Here is a 23,825-nt window from a genome sequence, read left to right as displayed (position 1 = left end):
GATTATTTTTAATTTAAAAAATACAAAACAGTTTTCTTCTGTATAACTGGTATTACTAATTTACTGTATCAAAAATAATAGTTTTCAAATTAGAATATCTAAATATTTATGACATGCTTTTAATTATATCTAATGAACAATGTTCTTTTCATTTTGCTAAAAAAAAAAAAGAATATTTAAAAATAACAATAAAACCAAGAGCTGCTAATAAGTTTCCGTTACAACTGGAGTGCAATTTTGAAGAGAAAGCATTTTTTTTTTTTTGGTTTTTGGGTCACACCCGGCAGTGCTCAGGGGTTCCTCCTGGCTCCATGCTCAGAAATTGCTCCTGGCAGGCACGGGGGACCATATGGGACGCCGGGATTTGAACCGATGACCTTCTGCATGAAAGGCAAACGCCTTACCTCCATGCTATCTCTCCGGCCCCGAGAAAGCATTTTTTATAAGGTCTTCTCAACTAGCTATCTGAAACTTAAGGATGCCAATGAAATTCCTTCGAAAAGCATAGTTAGAAATTTCAAGGGTGTGACTAGAACTTGGGAGACCAAAGGGCTGCAAGATCCCTTTGTTCAGGAATAATAAGTTTCCTTATGAAACCTATGGTTAACAGGAGGCAAAATTAGCACTATGACAAATAGTTTCCTTCCTCTGGGAGACAGAACACTGATAAAAACAGCTTCTAGATCTGTTAACTTGTTGATAGTCATGTCTTTATGGGCAGGAAGCACCAACCTTTCCTGTTTTTTTTCTTTCAAACAAAGATATGAAATCAGATAAAAAGAGCTTTACAAAAAAGCGACTCTAAGAGCTGTGATGGGAAAGGCACACCAAAGGCAAATGATGAACTTCTCTCTATAACTGCTATTGCTTCCCCTAAGCAAATTCCAAGTAGAGTAAGTTGGTGATAAAAGCACCAGTTTGTACTCACCTGGACAGACTGTGATGTAGATGAGGACGCTGAGCTACCCAGTCTCTTGAAAATCACAAATTCATAGAACCCCACCCTCCAAGTGATTCTAATCTCCCTCTCCCTCTCCTCTCCTCTCCTCTCCTCTCCTCTCCTCTCCTCTCCTCTCCTTCTCTCTCTCTCTCTCTCTCTCTCTCTCTCTCTCTCTCTCTCTCTCTCTCTCTCTCTCTCTCTCTCTCTCTCTCTCTCTCTTCCCCCCCCCTCCTTTTTCTTTTCTTTTCTTTTCTTTTTTTGGTTTTTGGGCCACACCCGGCGGTGCTCAGGGGTTACTCATGGCTGTCTGCTCCGAAATAGCTCCTGGCAGGCACGGGGGACCATATGGGACACCGGGATTTGAACCAACCACCTTTGGTCCTGGATCGGCTGCTTGCAAGGCAAACACCGCTGTGCTATCTCTCTGGGCCCTCCCCCCCTCCTGTTTCTGGGTAATAAAATAACATGTTGGCTGAAATGAGGGCAGTAGAGGCCTACTTCCGGTTTGGTGACATTTTTTTCTCCCTTCTAGGCCACATCAACATGATCAATGGGGCTACACCTGCTTCACTGCTGAGGTCATTCCCAGCTGTACAGCTGGTGTTAAATATAGAGCCAGGACTCATGTATGTAAAGCAAGTGCCTCGACCCTCTGAGTTATTCTCTTGGCCCTAGAGATAGGGACTTTTTAACACTGGAATTATAATACCATGAAGAATAGTATTAAGGGGCCAAAGTGACAGAATAGAGAGTAAGGTATTTGCCTTGCACAGAGCTCAACTGGGTTCATCCTCCAGCATCCCAAATGATCCCCTAAGTTGCCAGGAGTAATTTCTGAGCAAAGAGCCAGGAGTAACTCCTGAGTGCTACCAGGTGTGGCTCAAAGTCCTATCTATCTATCTATCTATCTATCTATCTATCTATCTATCTATCTACCTACCTACCTGCCTACCTATCTATCTATCTTTTATCTATCTATCAATCACTGGCATTATACATCTATCTTCTATCTATCTATCTACCTACCTACCTACCTACCTACCTATCTATCTTCTATCTATCAATCACTGGCATTATACATCTATCTTCTATCTATCTATCTATCTATCTATCTACCTACCTACCTGCCTACCTATCTATCTTTTATCTATCTATCAATCACTGGCATTATACATCTATCTTCTATCTATCTATCTACCTACTTACCTACCTACCTATCTATCTTCTATCTATCAATCACTGGCATTATACATCTATCTTCTATCTATCTATCTATCTATCTATCTATCTATCTACCTACCTACCTACCTACCTATCAATCTTCTATCTATCAATCACTGGCATTATACATCTATCTTCTATCTATCTATCTATCTATCTATCTATCTACCTACCTACCTACCTACCTACCTATCTATCATCTATCCAATATATATATATATATATATATATATATATATATATATATATATATACAACCACATATATATTATTAAGTATCAAAAGAGGTGCTCTGGGGGCCGGGCGGTGGCGCTGGAGGTAAGGTAAGCCTTACCTGCGCTAGCCTAGGAGACGGACCGCGGTTCGATCCCCCGGCGTCCCATATGGTCCCCCAAGCCAGGAGCGACTTCTGAGCGCATAGCCAGGAGTAACCCCTGAGCGTCACCGGGTGTGGCCCAAAAACAAAAAAAAAAAAAAAAAAAGAGGTGCTCTGGCTTTGTAGCAGACTTACATGTGTCTTACATAGCATCTCTTAATTACTATTCCCATAGCACCTGCTATGCATGATACGCCAAAGAACCATAAAATCCTTTATTCACACCATTTTTCTATTAACTTCAAAATGCAAGCCATATTCATTTTGTGCCTTTTGCTTTTATTCTATCAATCAAGAAATTATGTCATATAAGCACAAATCACACAGAATAGGAATTTGAAAAAAAAATCTAACTGGAAAGAAAAAGTCTCTGAGATCACCCTAGCTAATAGAACTTTTTTTTAGTTTTTGGGCCACACCTGGCAGTGCTCAGGGATTACTCCAGGCTCTGCACCCAGAAACTACTCCTGACAGACTTGTAGGACCATATGTGATGCTGGATGTCGAAACCAGGTTGACCATATGCAAGGCAAACAATGTCCACTGTGTATCACTTCAATCTCTAGGTAAGAGAACTCTTTAAAGTGATGGACCACAAAAACGCCCTCTTCACTCCTATGTTCATTGCAGCACTGTTTATAATAGCCAAAACCTAGAAACAACCCAGGTGCCCAACTACAGATGAGTGGCTAAAGAAACTGTGGTATATCTATACACTGGAATACTATGAAGCTCTTAAGAAAAATAAAGTCATGACATTTGTCTATATATGGGTAGACATGGAGATTATTATGCTGAGTGAAATGAGTCAGAGGGAGAGGGGCAGACATAAAAGAGTCTCACTTACCTGTGGGATATAACAAAAATAAAACATAGTATAGTAATAATATCCAGAAATAACAGAGATGAGGGCGGGAAGGTCCAGCAAACGATATGAAGCTTACCACAAAGAGCAGTGAGAGCAGTTAGAGAAATTAACTACACCAACAACTATCATGATAATGGTAGTGAGTGAGAGAAGTAGAATGCCTGTCTCAAAGACAGGCAGAGATGGAGAGGAAGGAGAGGGAGGGCATTGGTGGTGGGAAGGTTGCACAGGTGAAGGGTGGTATACATTTAATGACTGAAACCCAATTACAAACATTTCTGTAACCATGGTGCTTATATAAGGAAAGTATTTAAAAATAATAATAAATAAATAAAATAAAATAAAATTTAAAAAAGTATGAACCAGGGCACCAGCGAGATGGTTCCCAATAGGTTATGAGCAGGCCTGGCTTGAGAAAGCCCAGATTTGGTCCTTGACATCATATGAATATTCAGTACAGAGTTGACAGGAGCACCTCTGGATACTTGTCAGGTGTGCCCCTGCAAAGTAATCAATTAATTAAAATAATTAAACAGCAAAAGAGAGAACTGAGTAAATCCTTTGCATGGTTCTGTGTTTGAACTCTGGAACCACATGGTCACCTGAGCACCACCATGCTTAGAACTGAAAATAATCCCTGAATATCACTGGTTGTGGTGTAAAACCAAAAAATAAATGAAAGGAAGGGCAGGACTGATAACTCAGGGTTGGAACATGTTAGGCCCAAGATTGATCCTTAGCTTCCCATGGTCCCTGGAACATAACACTGGGCTTAATCCCAGAGTATCTACCTAGAGAAGCTTCCACTCACAACTGGGTAAGCCAAAATCCAAAACCTAAATAATAATAAAGTTTAATGTGTATTTCAATAATTATTTAAAAATAAAGAAAACTATATGGCTGGGGCAGGAGCAATAGAACAGTGGGGTAGGGTGCTTGCCTGCTTTGCACAGGGCCAACACAGATTTAATTCCTGGGCATCCCATAATACCCGATCCCTGCCAGGAGTGACCCCCTGATCACTGATCAAGTGTCCCCCGCCAAAAAAAAATTAAATTAAATTAAAAGAAAATAACATTGCTTATATGTCTTTTAATAATACTCTCAAAAGTTAAAGAATTCAGCCACTCCATTAAGTCCTTTAAATAATTGCTAGAACATTCTAGATTAAGACTAGAAGTTGCCAAGAAAAGGCATGAACTCTCTCATGTTCATGAGATGCTCTCTTGAAACAGCATGTCTATTTCTTATAAAATCTGATAGAGTCTCGCTGTCTAGCTAGCAGCAGCAGCAACAATATTCTAGTCTTTCCTAATCTATTAATCATTCTTTTGTCCACAGTGACTGACTCAAGAGATAGAGCAAAAACCAAGAAAGTCAACTGGTCTGTCCTATGAGGTAGTACATGAATGCGATTGTCAATGAGGAATGGGAAAAATGGGTTCCTATAAAGAGTCAATCTTCTTTCTCATATAAGCAATGAATTAGCCTCAAGAAGAATATATGGGACTGGGAAGAAGCTTACCATGCACAAAGTCGTCCTGGGTTTAGTCCCTGATAGTGCATATGTTCACTGACTGCTACCAGGAATAATCCCTGGGCACAGAGACCCAAGGACCATAGCGTATTGACTGAGATAAAAGAAACAAACAGAAAGAATATAAATACAAGTAAAGGCACTCAAGCTGAAAAGTAGAGAGAAGGATTCTGATCTTTGCTGAATTCTTAAGATTCCGACTATATATGATGATCCAAACATGAACAGCCTTGTCCCATGAACCAGTACATCTTTTTAACTCATCAGAAAGAAGTCTAATAATTTCAAACTTCACATTATCTTTTAAAGAAAAATTTTAAGGGGCCACAGCAATAGCACAGCGGTAAGGTATTTGCCTTGCATGCAGCCAACAAAGGATGAATCCCAGTTCAAATCCCAGCATCCCATATGCCCCCTCCACCAGCCTGCCAAGAGTAACCTCTGAGCACAGAGCCAGGAATAATTCCTGAGTGCCTCCAGGTGACTCAAAAATAACAGGAAACAAAAAATAAATAAATTTTAAGATGAGAGCCAAAGCAACAGTATAGCAACATGTAGGGCAATTTGTCTGGCATCCAGCTGACCAGATCAGAACCCAAGCATCCTATATGGTCCTCCAACACTGGCAGGAGTAATTCCTGAATGCAGAGCCAGGAGTAACGCTGAGCATCACAGGGTATGGTCTAAACATAAATAAGTAAGTAAGTAAATAAATAAATAAATAAATAAATAAATAAATAATAAATAAGTTTCAACTAAATATATGTGTTCTCCCTTTTAGCAGAGAAGACCTCCCAAACTTTTTACTGAGAATTTTAAAAAAGGGAATCAGGGGCCAGAGAGATAGCATGGAGGTAAGGCATTTGCCTTGCATGCAGAAAGACAGTGGTAAGAATCCCGGCATCCCATATGGTCCCCCGAGCCTGCCAGGAGTGATTTCTGAGCATAGAGCCAGGAGTAACCCCTGAGTGCTGCCAGGTGTGACCCAAAAACCAAAAATAAAAGGGGGGGGGAATCAGTGAGCCTGATAAATTTCCTAGATGATCTTCTTTTTTGGTTTTTGGTTTTTAGTTTTTGGGCCACACCCGGTAACGCTCAGGGGTTACTCCTGGCTATGTGCTCAGAAGTTGCTCCTGGCTCGGGGGACCATATGGGACACCGGGGGATCGATCTGCAGTCCGTCCAAGGCTAGCACAGGCAAGGCAGGCACCTTACCTTTTGTGCCACCGCCCGGCCCCCTAGATGATCTTCTTTCTACAAACAATTCTACTAGGCTCAACAAAATTTAACTCCCACTAAAATAATACTACTGAGCAGGTCAGTGACTATGGGCAGATTGGAAATAGGGCTTATAGGTTGGTAGAGAGAAATAAATTAAGAAGGCATGGGAAAAGGGGGGCATGGGAAGAGGGGGTGTGGATATGTTTTGAATTTAGCTCATGGGTAAACATGTCAAACTTACCCAATTTACTCTTTAAATATATTTTCCTGATTATCTTAAGCCTCCTTACAACCCCCTTTATAAACTCCCTCTCCAAAAAAAAAAAAAAAGCCAGCTTTACAAGAAAAGCATCAAATAACATCATCCTTTTCGAATCTGAGATGCAATAAGGAGACAAAGAAAAGAAATCACATGATAGGAATGATACTGCAGAACAGATGCAGAGTACTTCAAGACTAGCTACTAAATATGTTGCTACATGAAAATAGTAAACCTCACTATTTGAAACATTAGCTGCTGAATTTTTATTACCTACAACTGGACTTTATTCCTAATATGACGGTCTTATAAAGACACAGGTCAGAAAGATCATAGGGCGTTTGGCTTGCATACAGCTGACTTGGGATTGGTACCTAACACCACACACAGTCTTCAGAGCACCACCCAGATGGCACTCAAAACAAAACCATAAGATCCAGGGCTCCCATGCCAAATGGTTCGTATCTAACCTGAGAAAAAGGTTCAAAACCATAAAAGTTCCATGATGTGAAAAAAAATGAAGCTAACTCATCAGCCTCGATCAAGCCTTTCCATCAAGGCAATATTTGTAATGTGATATTTCAGTACCTGGCCATGTGTTTGCTACAGAGGAGGGACTCAAAAGAGTGAATAAAAGCTAATAAAATGGCTTCCTAAGCTTTAAATATGAGCAAATGTTTATTCCCTAACATATACAATATCTGAGGGAAATATTCTAGATGATATTCTAACAGATCCTTTCTCTCTTGACCTTCTAACAGAGAATTCGGTTCTTTCATCAAATATACACATCTCAAAGATAAGATTAATAGAGAAATCTGGGTTATTTCTAAGATAGTTTCTTCTTATTTTTTTTTTTTTGAGCATCCAAATTCTGCCAGGGTAAATGAAATGTTTTGGTGACAGATCACAGCACATTTGAAGAAGAAATAAATGTATCTGAATAAATAATACAGCAGGTAGAGCACTTGCCTTGCACATAGCTGGCCTGGATTTAATTCACAGTACCACATATGATCAATCCCCTAAGCGCACCAGGCATGAGTTCTGAGTTCAGAGCCAGCATGTAAGCCCTGAGCATAGATAGGAGTGGCCAAAAATGTAATAATTCTAAATTAGTGCCAGAGTGACAGGAAATAATGTGGCATGCAGAGTGACATGAGATAGTGTTTTAAAAGTTCTGTGAACAGAGATGACTAACTGGCATCACAGCTATGAACAAAGTCTGCTCCTGTGCGTATGGTTCCAGAAATTGTGCTCTTTCATAAATACTAAGTGTGCTGTTAGTTTTCTTTAAGGTTACCGAGTTTTTGAGTCTCTAAGAACGTGCATTTCACATGGAATCATACAGATGTTTGCCTTTCTAGAAAGCACACACACATCGTGTCAATGGGCCCTTGTGTTCTAAAAACTCAACTATGAGACAGGTTTTACATATTAAGAAAGGAATCATAGGTCAAACCAATAGTATAGAGGGTTGGGTGGTTTTTTCACCAACCCTAGTGTGATCACTAGATGGTCCCCCGAGGCCTGCCAGGAGTAATTCTTGAATGCTGAGCCAGGAGTAAACTGTAAGGTCTGAGCATCACCAGTTATGTCCCCAAAAGGAAACAGAACAAAGCTTAACTTACTCTAGTCTTTAAATTTTGTTATTCAAAATTGTTTTGTTAAAACTAAAGAGAGTTGCTGTGAAAGCAACACAGAGTAAGAACTTTAAAGTGGTAACAAGATTTAGAAGCTCTACCCCCAAAATATAACATCCACAGTATATTGTATTACACAGATTTAAAAGCACTATACCAAAGTACAATATACTATTTCTTTCCTACTCATGATAGAAAAGAGTCCAGACATCTGTCTAATACATCAATGTCATAATGAGGATTTACACCTGAGTAGCAAATGCTTTCCTGAACTTCAGTTGACTGTGGAGTCAAGTCTACAAGAGATGATCAAGCATAAAGCCAAAGGATTGAATGAGAAATTGAAAACTCTGTAACTTAGTCAAATGTCCAGAAATTTCTTGTTATCAACAAAATCTCCATTCTGTTTCCTTTTCTTTTCCTTCTTCAAATTATACCAGAAAACCAAAGTACCTTCACCACGTATTTTTAGTCTTTATGTTCCTTACAGTTCCAGGTAGATTATTTTAAATGTACTAGGCACAAAATACACAGTATATTATTTCTACTGGGGCAAAAAATTGGGGGGGAGGGAGGGACTTTATGAAGAGAATCAAAAGTAAGGCTTCTCAACAAGACCATTTCCAAAGGCAGCAACCATGCTTGCAATAAAACTAATCCCACCCTATATTCCTTGCTTCCTTGGAGCAAATATTGGGATTGCAAGGACAGAACCAACACCTCACTGATTCCTTCATTCAGTTAACCGAAAGTTCATACCAGAGGCATATGATGTGTACTCAGCAAAGCACCTTTTTTGTAAATGTTGAGGCATATAATTTAGCATAAAAAATAGAGGGTAATAGCTCCTCTGCATGACTTATAAAACTCAAAACTAGCCATTCCTACTCAGTCTCTTTCCTTGGATCCTTAGAACTTCCTGAATGTCCTGGGTTCAATCTGGGTATCACTGTCCTTTCTCCTTCTAGCCTCACTCATTTGTTTTTAACCCATCTTAGCTTTACAATTCTGTCTGCTGAGGGCTCCTTGAATTTACACTCCAGCCACGCCCTTTTCCTTCATCCCAGGTTTAACACTTGATATCTCTTCTTTGCTATCTGCTGGACCACACAAGTAATCATGAACTCTTAGTTCATGCTCCACTCCTGACACTAGCAAATCAGTCCCTTTAACTGCTGAAGTCATAAATCATAAGTAATCATGACTCATGTCTTCATCTGAACACTATTCAAATCCACCAGGAAATTACAGTTGGTCACCTCTTAAAAATATAAACATACCCAAATTCAATTCTCTTTTATTCACTGTTCTGTTCTCATACTAGTTCAAGGCTACACAGCCTCGTCCCAAACAGCATCACTATTTCCACAATTCCTGACTGTAATCTAGTCTCAATTCAATGGGTGTACTGTTTTCAAAAAATAATTTAACGAGTATTTCAGATAAGGAAGGGGCTCAGACCCAGAGATGCTCAGGGGCTCAGACCCAGAGATGCTCAGGGGTTACCCTAGCTCTGCACTCAGAAATTACTCTTGGAGATGCTTGGGGACCATAAGGGATGTCAGCCACATGCAAGGCAAGCACCTTAGCCAGTGTACTATCACAACGGAACCAGCTGGATAGTATTTTAATATGAAAACCATGCCAAACTCACAGATAGTTTACACATTCTCTCACTGGAATAGGTCAAATCCTTATAATACTCTGCAGTTCCTTAATAATTTGGTACACAAGATTCTGATAAGGTCCTCCCCCATTCTTCCCCCCACTCTGATACAACCATATAGGACGCCCCTCTGTGCGCTGTGTAAGCCTGGAATATTTCTCTACCAGGATCTTTTTGAAGGCCATTTCTTCTATAAAAAACCCTATTTTCCCCCGATGTCCATTTACTTTAAGTTTTTATTTCAATGCTTTTGATACATGCCTGAAAGTCTGACCACCATACAGGAAACTCTGTACTAACCCATTCGCTCCACCCAATACCCTATCACTCCTTGCTCTTCTTACTCTACTTTTCTCCATACCACTATATAATGAATAATGTATTTACTTGTTTGCTTATTATCTCTCTTCAACCAGAAAAAATGGAGGCTTCAGTGTTTCTTCACTGTTGTTAATGTTCAATTAATATTATATTTTTGTTTGTTTGTTTTTGTTTTGGGGTCACACCCGGCGGTGCTCAGGGGTTACTCCTGGCTGTCTGCTCAGAAGTAGCTCCTGGCAGCCACAGGGGACCATATGGGACACCGGGATTCAAACCAACCACCTTTGGTCCTGGATCGGCTGCTTGCAAGGCAAACGCCGCTGTGCTATCTCTCCGGGCCCTCAATTAATATAAATAATGGAATTCATGAAAAAAAAATTACTGGGGTTCATCTTGGAAAATATTTATGTTAGGACCAAGAAGCAGGTGTAGAGGACTAAAGTACATGCATTGCATGCAGGGGCCCCAGTTCAATCCAAGCATCTCATTGGCCCCCAAATATGATTGAGAGCAAAATCCTCACACCAAGGAGGGTGGTTTCCCCCTTAATATCAATCTACAAAAGCCCAAAAAAAAATTGTTAGACTAGTAATATAAAGAATCCAAGTGCGGGCGGTGGCGCTGGAGGTAAGGTGCCTGCCTTGCCTGCGCTAGCCTAGGACGGACCGCGGTTCGATCCCCCGGAGTCCCATATGGTCCCCCAAGAAGCCAGGAGCAACTTCTGAGCGCATAGCCAGGAGTAACCCCTGAGCGTCACAGGGTGTGGCCCAAAAACCAAAAAAAAAAAAAAAAAAAAAAAAAACTCAAAAACCATAGCAGACTTGTCACTGGCAAAAGGAATTTGTATTATTTTAAGATTTGAAAGTATTTGGCAAGATTTTTGGATTCGGGGCCGGCGAGGTGGCGCTAGAGGTAAGGTGTCTGCCTTACAAGCGCTAGCCAAGGAAAGGACCACGGTTCGATCCCCTGGCGTCCCATATGGTCCCCCCAAGCCAGGGGCAATTTCTGAGCACGTAGCCAGGAGTAACCCCTGAGCATCTAACGGGTGCGGCCCGAAAAACCAAAAAAAAAAAAAAAGGTTTTTGGATTCAATTTAGGTCAATGTACCATATTTTTCCGGCGTATAAGACGACTTTTGAAACAAACAAACAAAAAAAAAAGTCAACCAAAAATCGGGGGTCGTCTTATACGTATATCCCGAAAAATGTTTCAATATGCCCCTAAACAAAACAAAAAAAAAAAGAAAATCAGGCCAGAGTTTCCAAATCTCTTTTTTGAGGGCTCCCAAACAGTACTCAGGAGATCTGGGGGCCACTACTGACAAAACCCAGCTAACCGTGTTGGTGGTTCAGTTCTAGGGTCCGAGGATGGGGTGTTTGTTTGGTTCATGTAGTGGGGGAGATTAACTGGCACCACCAGGGAATTGCCAGAAAAGGTGCCTATAATAAGGGACCAATCACTGCAAGGCTGCTCGGACCGCCTCTCTGACTCAGCCAATCCAAGCAGGCTTTTGATGCATGCAAATTAGACAATGTTCTGGACCTGAATCTACACTGTCAAAAGCCTGCTCAAAGTGGCCAGAGTCAGAGAGAAAGTCTAGGACAGTATGACCTTTGAACCTTTGCTTGTTGTGATTGGCTCACTGTGGGACATACAATTGCAGCACAGGAACGTTCTGTCTGATACAGCGAATAGAGGCCTAAACCTATGCGTTAACTGCAAAATTAGGGGGTCATCTTATACGTCCAGTCGTCTTATACGCCAGAAAATACAGTATCGTTTTCATGTAGGTTTTCATTAGGTATATTATATGTCTCATGAGAAGACGTCTGTAACCTCTGCAAATTTATTGAAGAAATAGTTACAGGACCAAAGAGACAATTAAGAGATAAGGCACTTATCTTGCAAGCAGTTGACCCAAATTTAATCCCTGGTGTCACAAGGTCCCTCAGCTTCACAGAAGTAGGCCCCAAGAACCACCAAGTGTTGCCCAAAAACAAAACAAAAGGAAGCATTAAAAAATAGAAATTCTGTGTTCAACGCCACCAGAGCTCAAAAGAATAAACATGATAAGATTGTTTTTGTTTTTGTTTTTGATCAATTTGTAAGTTAATGTTTCAGGGGAGGGAAGAGCAAGAAACACAAATGTTATCTCCAAAGCCAGAAAGTAGGGGTGTGTCAATGATAAAACAGATTGAGCTCATTCTCAATTTAAAGTTGTATTTTTAAAAAAAAAAAAAAAAAAAAGAGGGCTGGAACTCAGTACAGCAGGTAGAACTCTTGCCTAGCTAGAGTCCATCCACTAGGAGTTAACCCTTGGGCACCCCTGGATTTGGCCCCAAAAGAAACAAACAAACAAAAATGTACCGAAGATCTTTCTAGAATAACTAATTAGTGGGGTGACTGGCAGTAGGCATTCTGCTCCAAGTGTTTAGATCCTTGGCTCCACAAAGGCAATGAGAGCATTATGGGATTAGATCCTGCTTTACCCAATACAAAGACCTTCCTCAGCTCCCAGTATAGGTCTTCTTTCACCCACCTCCTTTTTACATGAAAAAGGCCCACCTAGACTACATTGGCTGGAGAAAGGTACTTGTCAATCTCTCTACCCTTCCCAGCCCCCTGAGAATTGAGCGTTCAATAGAGATTGGGGATGGATTACAGACCACCACATCCAATGAGGGTGGGATCCTCAGTCCCTCTACAGGAGTTTGCGATCTGTGAATCCAAGTAAACTTAGATTATTTATTTTGCTGGAGCACTCCAGTGGGAAAACACGTGACTAAGCATCTATTTAGGAGGTACTGAGTTCGATCCCCAAAGCATCACATGTTCCACCAGCACTTCCAGATGTGGCCCCTGCCACAATAAAAAGAAAATGAATGTAAAATGAATTAAAAAATATTTTTGAGGGGCCCGGAGAGATAGCACAGCGGTGTTTGCCTTGCAAGCAGCCGATCCAGGGCCAAAGGTGGTTGGTTCAAATCCCGGTGTCCCATATGGTCCCCCGTGCCTGCCAGGAGCTATTTCTGAGCAGACAGCCAGGAGTAACCCCTGAGCATCGCCGGGTGTGGCCCAAAAACCAAATATATATATATATTTTTTGAAACCTAGAAACTTAAAAAAAAAAAAGCCAGATGGTTTAGTACACAGGACATAAAGGAATTTTTTTATATATCTTGTATATGTGAGTTACTAAATTTAATCCCAGCACCACAAAAAATGGGAGGAAATAAAAGAATTATTCATTTTACAGTAGCAAGTTTGGAGGATAAAATGCAGTGAAATGTAATAAAAAAGAAACTATATCTAACAGGTATTATTCACCAGTAATTCATATGTGCTTAATGTGAAAGAATCCACTTTTATAATCTTAATTTTTTGGTTGATACGCACTGGTGTGAAATGTAAAATCAGCTTTCATAAATGTTCCACACCACCAAACTTCTAGTATCATTTGCCAACACTACCATTCTCATGGACGTTTTTTAAAATCTCCCAAGACTAGAAAAATTAAATCTTCACATGTGAACTGATATGTAATTTTTCTCAAGTATGTTTCTCAGAAATCTTTTACTTTGGGGGTGCAGAAAGGGAGAGGTGGGTGCCACACCCAACAGTGTCCAGGAGTAGCTCCTGTTAGTTCAAGGGGACAGATCATATGTGATTCTGGGGTCAGAAGCATTCAGAACAAGTGTGTTACCGCCATACTACCACTCTGGCCCTTTAGAAATGTCGTTTAATTACATAATTAAACTTGGTGAAAATCAGTAACTCACTTGGAGTAAAATAAATCGCATAAGGAAGCCAAAGTGATGGCACAGTGGGTAGGGTGCTTGCTTTCATTAGGCCAACTCAGGTTCAATACCCAACATCCAACATGGCCCCCTGAATCCACCAGGAATGATTCCTGAGCAGAGTGCCAGGAATCCTGGCACACCACCAGATGTGACCCTGCACCCCCCCAAATGGCCTAGAGTTGGAGATGTGGCTCAATAATAACACACACACCTTGCATGCATGAGACCTAAATCCAAATTCCAGCACAGCAGACACACTGTTTCTCCAAGGTACAATGGCACCCTTCTGACATTCTATAATTTCAATCAAAAATTGGGAAATTTTAGAAACATTTGGTAAAAGGCAGACTCAAATAATAGCACAAAAAAAAGCATTAAGTAAAAACTGCTGGTTCTTTTCATGGTGAATCATTTCCGTTCAAATGCAGATATTCAGATCACTTAATTATTTTAACAGTAGCATGAACATGAATGAGGTCATTGGAAAAACATTAATCTAATCTCTCATTAAGATATAAAAAGGAATTTGAAAAATAAATAATCGAGACTTTGAAAAATGTCCAAAGCAGTAATTTAAAAGCAACTGTACTAAATCTACTTCTTTTTTTTTTCTTTTTTTTTTTTTTTGAGGGGGGTCCATACCTGGCAGCACTCAGGGGTTACTCCTGACTCTACGCTCAGAAATCGCTCCTGGCAGGCATAGGGGACCATAGGAGATGCTGGGATTTGAACCACCATCCGTTCTGATCTGCTGCATGCAAAGTAATGTGCTATCTCTTCGGCCCTGAAATCTACTTTTCTTTGACTGAAGCAGATCACACACAACACTTATCATTTATCATACTTCATTGTTACTTACAACTGAAGGGCTGAGATAACTGTTGTGGGGAATATTACTGTTGCTGTCATTTGAACTAATAATGCACTAACTAGCCTGTTAGCTTGAAGATCTTTTTTCTTTCTGTAGTAAGTATCTGTAGTAAGTATCACATACTTTTTCTATGTCCACTTATTTTATCATCATAAAAATTCTTTGAGGTGAAAAAGTCTCACAAAATTATTAATTTTAAAATACTGAAGCTTTTTAACATTGAGAATCATTATTTTGCACAAGGTGAAATCCCAAGTGAGGAGGGAGTTATAAAGTTGGTATTCAAATTCAAAATTACTCTGTAGGTGGTAGAGTTAAAAATTTGATAATTTGATAATAATTTTTGATAAACAATTTAATAATAATACCGCAGGTAGGTCATTTGCCTTCATGCAAAGGACATCAGGTATAGAAACCATGGAGGCCTCAAACTACCAAGGCATTTTTATGTTTATTTTTTTATTTGAAAAAAATGCATCACATAGTTGACATAACCGGTAATAATACATTTGTTTCAAGATAAGAAAGAAAAAAATTAGAAAGAAAAACAAAAAGATAAACCAAAAAATAAAATGAAAGAAAAGAAAAAAGAAAGATGAAAAATATTTCTGAAAATTATTGTATCTCCAACAAAGTCATTAATACAATAGCAGATAGTTTAGTAAGCTCTTATTTTTTTTAGATAGAAATAAAAAAAAATACAATAGAAATGGTGTGTGTGCAGCAGTTGTTTGTACAAGCACAGCAAAATATGGGGGAAGTAGAAAGAAAAAACCTTAAAAATCAAGGCAGACATTTTTCTAGCCCCTGAGCAATCTCCCGCTCCTCTAAAATGACTTTTTTTTTTTTTTGTGGTTTTTGGGTCACACCCAGCAGTGCTCAGGGGTTATTCCTGGCTCCAGGCTCAAAAATTGCTCCTGGCAGGCACGGGGGACCATATGGGATGCCAGGATTCGAACCATGACCTCCTGCATGAAAGGCAAATGCCTTACCTCCATGCTATCTCTCCAGCCCTAAAATGACTTTCTTAATCTGATCTCTTCATACACACAAGAACATATGTATATCAGCAGTTCAATTGCAAAAATCTTGTTTACTGCTTAAGAGACACAAGCAATAGAACAGCTGGTAGGGAGTTTGCTTTACACAGGCTGATTTAAGTTTGATTACTGGCACCCTGTAGGGCCCCCTGAGCTGGCCAGGAGCAATTTCTGAGCAGAGGGCCAGGAGTAACCCTTGAGCAGCATGGGTGGGCCCCAAAAACAAAATTAAAAAAAAAAAAAAAGAATAAGCACAAGTATTACAGATCTGGAAAATATTGCCTACTTGGAAGCCAGGCACAAAGTTCAAAAGAACAGATCTCATGCAAATATAGCAGCCTCAGATTTGGATCCTCAAAACCTAGAACTTTCCCAGGGCCCAGGCATAAACTACAATATTAAAAAAAGAAAAACATTCGGGACCAGAGAGACAGCACAGACATAGGGCTGCCTTGCATGCAGCTGATAGAGGATGGTTGGTGGTTCGAATGCCAGCATCCCAAATGGTCCCCTGTGCCTGCCAGGAGCAATTTCTGAGTGTAGAGCCAGGAATCAACCCGGAGCACCGCCGGGTGTGACCCAAAAACCAAAATCCCCCCCACAAAAAAAAATCATAAAATATCACATTATGTCACATATTAGGCACCAGCCACCATAGTTTGTGTCATTTTAGCCACATCCATGCAGGCAACACTGACATCAGCTGCAGTAATGATATTTTACTCATACATAGTTTTAATCTTTACTTTGTTTCTCTCTCTTTTTTTTTTTTTTTTTTTTTTTTGGTTTTTGGGCCACACCCAGCGGTGCTCAGGGGTTACTCCTGGCTGTCTGCTCAGAAATAGCTCCTGGCAGGCACAGGGACCATATGGGACACCGGGATTCGAACCAACCACCTTTGGTCCTGGATCGGCTGCTTGCAAGGCAAACGCCGCTGTGCTATCTCTCTGAGCCCTGTTTCTCTTATTTGTCAAACGCTTTCCATCAAAATACTCTTTAAAAGTGAGTTGGAAACAGTACAGTAGGTATGGTACTTGCCTTGCGGCTCTGCTGACCTGGGTTCAAGCCCATGCACCACATAGAGTCACCTGAGCACTGCTCATGAGTAAGCCCTGAGTACTACCCAAGGTGTGGTCCCCAAACAACAACAAAATGATCTTCAGTGAGCTACTGAAAATAAACAAAACTAGAAGGAAGAGCTGCCATTTAAATTTCCATCCCAAGCAGTATGAAAAAGACCCATGCAATTTGATTTCAACCATATCTGCTTCATTCCACCACCTTCTCTCACTTAGAGTCCCCTGCTGCTAAAATGTTGACACTTCAGTTAGCCCTTTCCTCAATTGTAATTAATGCCTCTGTTGCATGCAACTTTGTTTTTACTAAATAGGTATTTGCCCTTGTATTTGTTTATATTTTCCGTGCAATAAAAGCAGATTGTTTACTGAAGAAAGGCATTGACATAAGGGATAGGCTGCAGAATAGAAAGAAAGAAAGAAAGAAAGAAAGAAAGAAAGAAAGAAAGAAAGAAGAAAGAAAGAAAGAAAGAAAGAAAGAAGAAAGAAAGAAAAAAAGAAAGAAAGAAAGAAAAGAAAGAAAGAAAGAAGAAAGAAAGAAAAGAAAGAAAGAAAAGAGAAAGAAAGAAAAGAAAGAGAAATCATTCCTGGCAGGGGATCGTATGGGATGCCAGGGATCCCAGGTCAGCCGCATGCAAGGCAAATGCCTACCATTGTGCTATAGCTCTTGGCCCCTGCCTCTTTTTATCTTGAAACCTCTTTGCCAGCAGGAAAAAGAGAAAAAGAGATAGATAAGAAGAAAGAAAGAAAGAAAGAAAAAGAAAGAAAGAAGAGAAGAAAGAAGGAAGGAGGAAGGAAGGAAGGAAGGAAGGAAGGAAGGAAGGAAGGAAGGAAGAAGGAAGAAAAGAAAGAAAGAAAGAAAGAAAGAAAGAAAGAAAAGGAAGAAGAAAGAAGAAGAAAGGAAAGAAGGAAGAAAAGAAAAGAAAGAAGAAAGAAAGAAAGAAAGAAAGAAAGAAAAAGAAAGAAAGAAAGAAAGAAAGAAAGAAAGAAAGAAAGAAGAAGAAAGAAAGAAAGAAAGAAAGAAAAGAAGAAAGAAGAAAGAAAGAAAGAAAGAAAGAAAGAAAGAAGAAAGAAAGAAAAGAAAGAAGAAAGAAAGAAAGAAGAAGAAGAAAGAAAGAAGAAAGAAAGAAAGAAAGAAAGAAAGAAAGAAAGAAAGAAAGAAAGAAAGAAAGAAAGAAAGAAAGAAAGAAAGAAAGAAAGAAAGAGAAAGGAGGGGCTTCAAGAAAGATTAATTTTCCGGAGCAAAAATAGAGAAGGTATCGTGCTTGCCTTTTTTCGGTCAACCTGGGTTCATATGATTCCCTGAGCACCACCAGGAGTGCTTCCCAAGTGCAGAGCCAGGAGTAACCCCAGAGCCTGGCTGGATGTGCCTCCCAAACAAAGCCAAAAAGAAAACAAAGATGTTGGATTCAAAGATAGTAGTGGTTCACTGCCATCTTGTCAGAGGACAGTGCCCTGCACACAGGAGGCATTTTCAGTTAGTTTAAATCTAAGAAGTTCCAAAGTCAAGTCACTCTCTTTCTTATGAAGGTACATGAACAGACTGTAACTTCCTCCTATTCACTACACTAACATAGCTGATCAGTAAAAGGAATCCTACACATTCAAACCAATCAATAAATAATAATAACAAAATAAATGGCACCTTGGACTAGTGATCCACTAGAAGAGTGGTTGGCAACCTGCGGCTCGCGAGCCACATGTGGCTCTTTACACTTTTAATTTGGCTCTGCTGTGTCTGCTGTGTGCGGGGCGGCCGCTCCAGGAGTCAGGACTCTGCTCCTAGCCTGTCAGTGCGCGCCCTGTGTGCAGCCAAAACCCAAACACTCCCCACCTCCCAAAAAATAGGGGCCGGAGAGATGCACAGCGGTAAGGCGTTTGCCTTGCATGCGGAATGTCACTGGTTCGAATCCCGGCATCCCATATGGTCCCCCAAGCCTGCCGGGGGCAATTTCTGAGCGTAGAGCCAGGAGTAACCCCTGAGCGCTGCAGAGTGTGACCCAAACACCAAAAAAAAAAGGGGGGAGGCCGGAGCCAGGAATAACCCCTGAGCATTGCCGGGTGTGACCCAAAAACCAAAAATAATAATAAAATAATAATAATAGTAGTAGTAGTAATAATAATAATAATAATAATAATAATAATAATAATGTGGCTCTCAAAATAAATTTCAATCGTGGTTTTGGCAAGATTTGGCTCAGTTGAAAAAAAAAAAAAACGTTGCCGAGCACTGCACTAGACCATAAGAACAACGAACAGGTAGCACAGCACTCTTACCTTGGCTGACCCATTCTCAATTTCTGGTAACCCATATTTCCCAGAGCACAGCCAGGAATAATTCCTGAGCAGCGCCAGGAATAACCCCTGAGCATGGCTGGATGTGGCCCAAAAACAAACAAAAAAGGGCCTTGACAAGTTCGGGAAGTGTTCCTTCTCCACTATTTTAACAACAGGATCTATGCTGGAGCATGATCTCTGCTATAGGCATGGGCTCATAGCAGCCTTCTCCACTATTTTAACAACAGGATCTATGCTGGAGCATGATCTCTGCTATAGGCATGGGCTCATAGCAGGCTACCGTAATATATGGATGGCCACTTTGACTGGGAAAGTCCCAAGTTCCTCTCAAGAAAATACAGATGCGGGCCCGTAGAGAGAGCACAGCGGTGCTTGCCTTGCAAGCAGCCGATCCAGAACCTAAGGTGGTTGGTTCGAATCCCGGTGTCCCATATGGTCTCCCGTGCCTGCCAGGAGTTATTTCTGAGCAGACAGCCAGGAGTAACCCCTGAGCACCGCCGGGTGTGACCCAAAAACCAAAAAAAAAGAAAATACAGATGCAAGGGCAACGTGGTTCACGGCTGTTCGTGGCCTTTACCCCTGCCACTCCCATACACAATCGTGGCTTTACTCACTTTTATAAAAGACCTCAGAATGAATTAGGAGCACACAGAAAAGTAGTTACCCAGACGGTGATTAGACCCTACAAAGTCATGAGTCTCTAGATTTCAATCTCTCCCCCAACTACCTCACCTCACACAACCTATCTTAAAATATTATGAGAGACAACAGAGACAAAATCTAAGTCAGGGTTCCTTTAACTTTTTCCACTTGGCGATTATTTTTCACCAGGGAAATTCAACATGGGTAAATGCTGCCTGAATCACCTAGGATTCATTATGTCGTTGATGCTAAATTTAACTTTTGGTTACACGTTCAGAAACTTTTGTGGGGAGACGCTCAGAGCTCCTGGTTCTGCATTCAGCAATTCCTCCTGCCATACATGATGCTGGGGATAGAACCTGGTTAGGTCAGATGCAAAGCAAAGTATCCTACCCTACTGTACTATCTCTCCTGCCCAGATTCAGAAACTTTTTAGTATAAACTATTTGTGTCTGTAACCCCTACCTTAAGATAAGATAGTGACCACAATTTAGGTTGGGATCTCAACACCAGCAGTGACAAATTTTCAACCATCTACTTACTAATTTAATGTTTCACTTAGTTGGCATAGACCGCCGGTTCAAACTGTGAATATATTTAAAGATGCACACCATATATAAATAGACACTAATTTGTTTGGGGAAATACCTTTTTAAAAGAGCTTAACATTCTTACAAGGCTGCGACTGTTCACCTCATTACATTTTTCTGCCTCACTATTAAAAATCAAGAGGATATGCTTTAAAAGTGACTAATTTAGAATGATATGGCTGAATGTTAGTAACATTTTCACCTTGCTAGTAACACTGTAAAGGCAACTAGAAATGATACAACACAATAAATTTTCAGCGTAAAATAACTTACCTTTTACGTCTACACCACATATCATAAACTATACACTCTACATATTTGATAAATTCTTTGCATTCACGCGTATTTCCTTTACAGGTGTATATTATGCATGACTTATATTCATTATACAATTATAAAACATATAGCAATATGTTGCAATATGCATATTGCACTTTCAATTAAGCCTGCAAAGCAGGGATTTTACTGTGTGTGAGAGAATTAGAATGCCAGTCCAGAATACAGGCAGGGGGCAAGGGAGGAGGGAGATGGGGGGGGGGATTGGTGGTGGGAAGGTTGCACTGGGGAGGTGTTCTCTTTATGACTGAACCCCAACTACAAACATGTTTGTAACCATGGTGCTGACATAAAGAAGATATGACTAAAAAAATGAATAATAAAGTGAAGCATCTAGTGAACAGATAGGTACTATTCATGGCGGTGGAGGGTAGAGAAGCCAGGGCACAAAGTAGGGACTAAGAATTTCTAAGCAGCTCATGAAGTAATAAGAGAAAATACCTGGAGAATTACTCAGCATTTACTTAATACTCAATGTGATAAGCAGGCTTCAGGTGAGACAAAGGTGGAGTTTGATCAGACTCCAAGTAGATCTCCAACTGCAAGAAGCTGTGTATGGCAAAAAGGCATTTCTGAATTTGGTCTCCAAGTCTATCCTCAGTGACAATTGCTGGTCGGATAGATTCCTTCAGACTAGCCAGAGAAGGAGACTTGATTCTAGGATTTAAGGCTCTGCAGTCTCGTACACAAACACACACACACACACACACACACACACACACACACACACACACACACACACACACACACTCACACAAAGGAATGGCAGCGGTAAAGAAGCCAGCCTCACTCTACTTTCTCTCTCTGCCTCTCTGTCTCTGTCTCTCTCTCTCTCTCTGTCTCTCTCTGTCTCTCTCTCTCTCTCTCTCTCTCTCTCTCTCTCTCTCTCTCTCTCTCTCTTCTCTCTGTCTCTGTCTCTCTCTTCTCTCTCTCTCTTTCTCTCTCTCTGTCTCTCACTCTTTCCACAAGCAGCCTCTTCAATCCAGGCCTGTAACCTAAGCTCGCACAGATGGCCAGCTCTCTACTAAGGCAGGAAACGGGGTTTGTTTTCAGGGTGGGAGCTGGAACACGCCAGGTGTATTTATAGAAGGGATAGAGGATGGAAGAAAGGAGACAGAGGAGGAAGTTTCTTCCCTCTAGGAAGCAAAGCCTGCAGAAATGATATCCATTGATGGCATCCCACTTCTAGTCTTGGGCTGCTGGACTTATTACCAGCTAGGTCAAGGTGTTCCAAATTCCCTAATTCCCTTGGTTACCCCAAGGTAGATTATCTTAAATATCATAGATCATCTTAAATATTATATCATATTAAATATTAGATTTTATTAAATATTACAGATGATCTTAACTCTGACATGTTAACTAGATTCCCTTGCCCATCAGGGGGCCTTCAGAGCATGCGTTTGGTCAAACAGGGGTGGGGCCAAGGAGGCAATCAATAACTACTTGCTCCCCCCATCCTTGGGGTCATCCTGAATCGCACCTTCTAAGCCACAAAAGGCAGGCTGCAATCTGCCCATTCCAAAGGCCTAGAGGCTAGAGGGCCAAAGAAGCCTTTCAATAGATCTCAGCCATGCAAAGGGGGAAACACATGCAAAAAACATCCAGCATGGGTTCCCACAGGGGGGGTGGGGTATCCCTTTATGTAACGACCTAAAAAACTTCGAAAGATGCGGATATCCTGTCCACCTTCTCCATGACCTCAATATTAAAAAAAAAAAATCCCAGAAAAAGCATAAAGCATGGTTGGGAGACCCACACCCACAGCAACCATATGCCACCACCTCGGAATCCTGCCAGACCCAGCAAATTTGGCTTAACTGTCCTCAATCCTCAAGATGGGGAGTGTATCTATGTATGGGGATGGGGGTGGGAGGAAGATGGGGTTCTCCAGCCTCCAAATCCCGCAACCCCAGAAGGTGTTTGTTTGCAAGCCAGGCTCGGGTGGGGTAAAAAAGCAGAAAGGCCAGGGATCTATCTGGGCAAGAAAGGTGAGGCTGAGAAATACAAACACAGGGCCTTGGGGATGGGGGTGGCGGGGTGGAGAGAGGTGGCAGAGACAATCAGGGGGCCCCAGAAGCGAGGCCAACCTTGCACCAAGCAATGCATTGATGGCACCCGGCGAGGGCAGGCCGGGGGCGTGCAAAAAACGAGTGGCAAGAGCCCAGCAGCTGGAGATGCAACTAGAGCGTCTCCGGCCAGGCAGCCCAGGGTGCAATCGAGCAGGTGCATAAAAAAAAGGAGCAAAAAAACCCTCCTGCGGGAGACCCCCCACCCCGGGTACTCACGGTGTAGAGCAGATTGAGCGCGCACAGGCAGTTCTTGGAGCACGCGAAGCCCCCGCAAACCATCTTGGGCGCCTGCGGATCCCGGCGGCCGCAGGGGAATCTGGCTAGGTCAGCCTTCTTGAATCGAGCTTGCTTTTTTGGGGGGGGCAGATTTTGGGGGGCGCTGGCCCAGGCGGGGTAGCAGAACAGCAAAAGCAGGGGTGCGGCGCGGTGCAGCACGGCGATCGCAGAGCTCGGACACCCGGACCTTGTCGGGAACCTGCGGCCGTTCCAGCACCAGCCGGGGCCCCGCCCACCAGGCCCTCTTAGCCCCGCCCACCCGCACGCTGATTGGCCGTCGGCGGGAACAAAGGTAGAAAGATGCAAATCGGGGCTCGCAGCCAGCCTCGCTCGCTCCTCGCCCCGCCCCGCACGCTGATTGGCCCACCTGTGATGAACAAAGGTAGAAAAGAAGCCAATCAGTGCGCTCAGCCGGAAGAAGCCCCGCCCGCCCGCCTTCTCGTCCCGCCCCGCGCGCTGATTGGCCACCGATGAGGACAAAGGTAGAAAGATGCAAATGAGTGCGCTTAGCCAGCCGGGAGAGGGGCAGGGCTAGGCGGCCTGGGCGCGCCATTGCATTGCAGCAGTCAAAGGTCCCAGCTAGAGGCCTTGTCTCAGTTTGCTGGGAAGCAGGTGATCTGCCCTCTGGGCTCTGAGCAATGATGACAGCAAGGATGACGCCCTGCTGGTGACCCAGCGGGTGACGTGGCACCGTGTTGAAGATTTTTACCAATGGAAACAGCTGGCCTGGTTGGAAGAAAAGAATGCATGCAACCCTTCAGGGAATGAACCA

The 23,825-nt window shown here is 41.8% G+C and overlaps 1 protein-coding gene across 1 annotated transcript in view; it reads right to left on the bottom strand.

Annotated features, from left to right (window-relative positions):
- Positions 1-23,251, bottom strand: part of TSPAN13 (tetraspanin 13) — a 42,301-nt gene extending 19,050 nt beyond the window's left edge. The window contains exon 1 of the mRNA XM_049785703.1: positions 22,994-23,251. Within this exon, the coding sequence (XP_049641660.1) occupies positions 22,994-23,056 (63 nt within the window). The 5' untranslated portion in view covers positions 23,057-23,251. The remainder of the gene's footprint in view (positions 1-22,993) is intronic.
- Positions 23,252-23,825: the final 574 nt, after the last annotated feature.

This window comes from Suncus etruscus, chromosome 13, assembly GCF_024139225.1.
Source record: "Suncus etruscus isolate mSunEtr1 chromosome 13, mSunEtr1.pri.cur, whole genome shotgun sequence".
Taxonomy (NCBI): domain Eukaryota; kingdom Metazoa; phylum Chordata; class Mammalia; order Eulipotyphla; family Soricidae; genus Suncus; species Suncus etruscus.
This window is presented reverse-complemented; position numbering and strand designations above follow the sequence as displayed.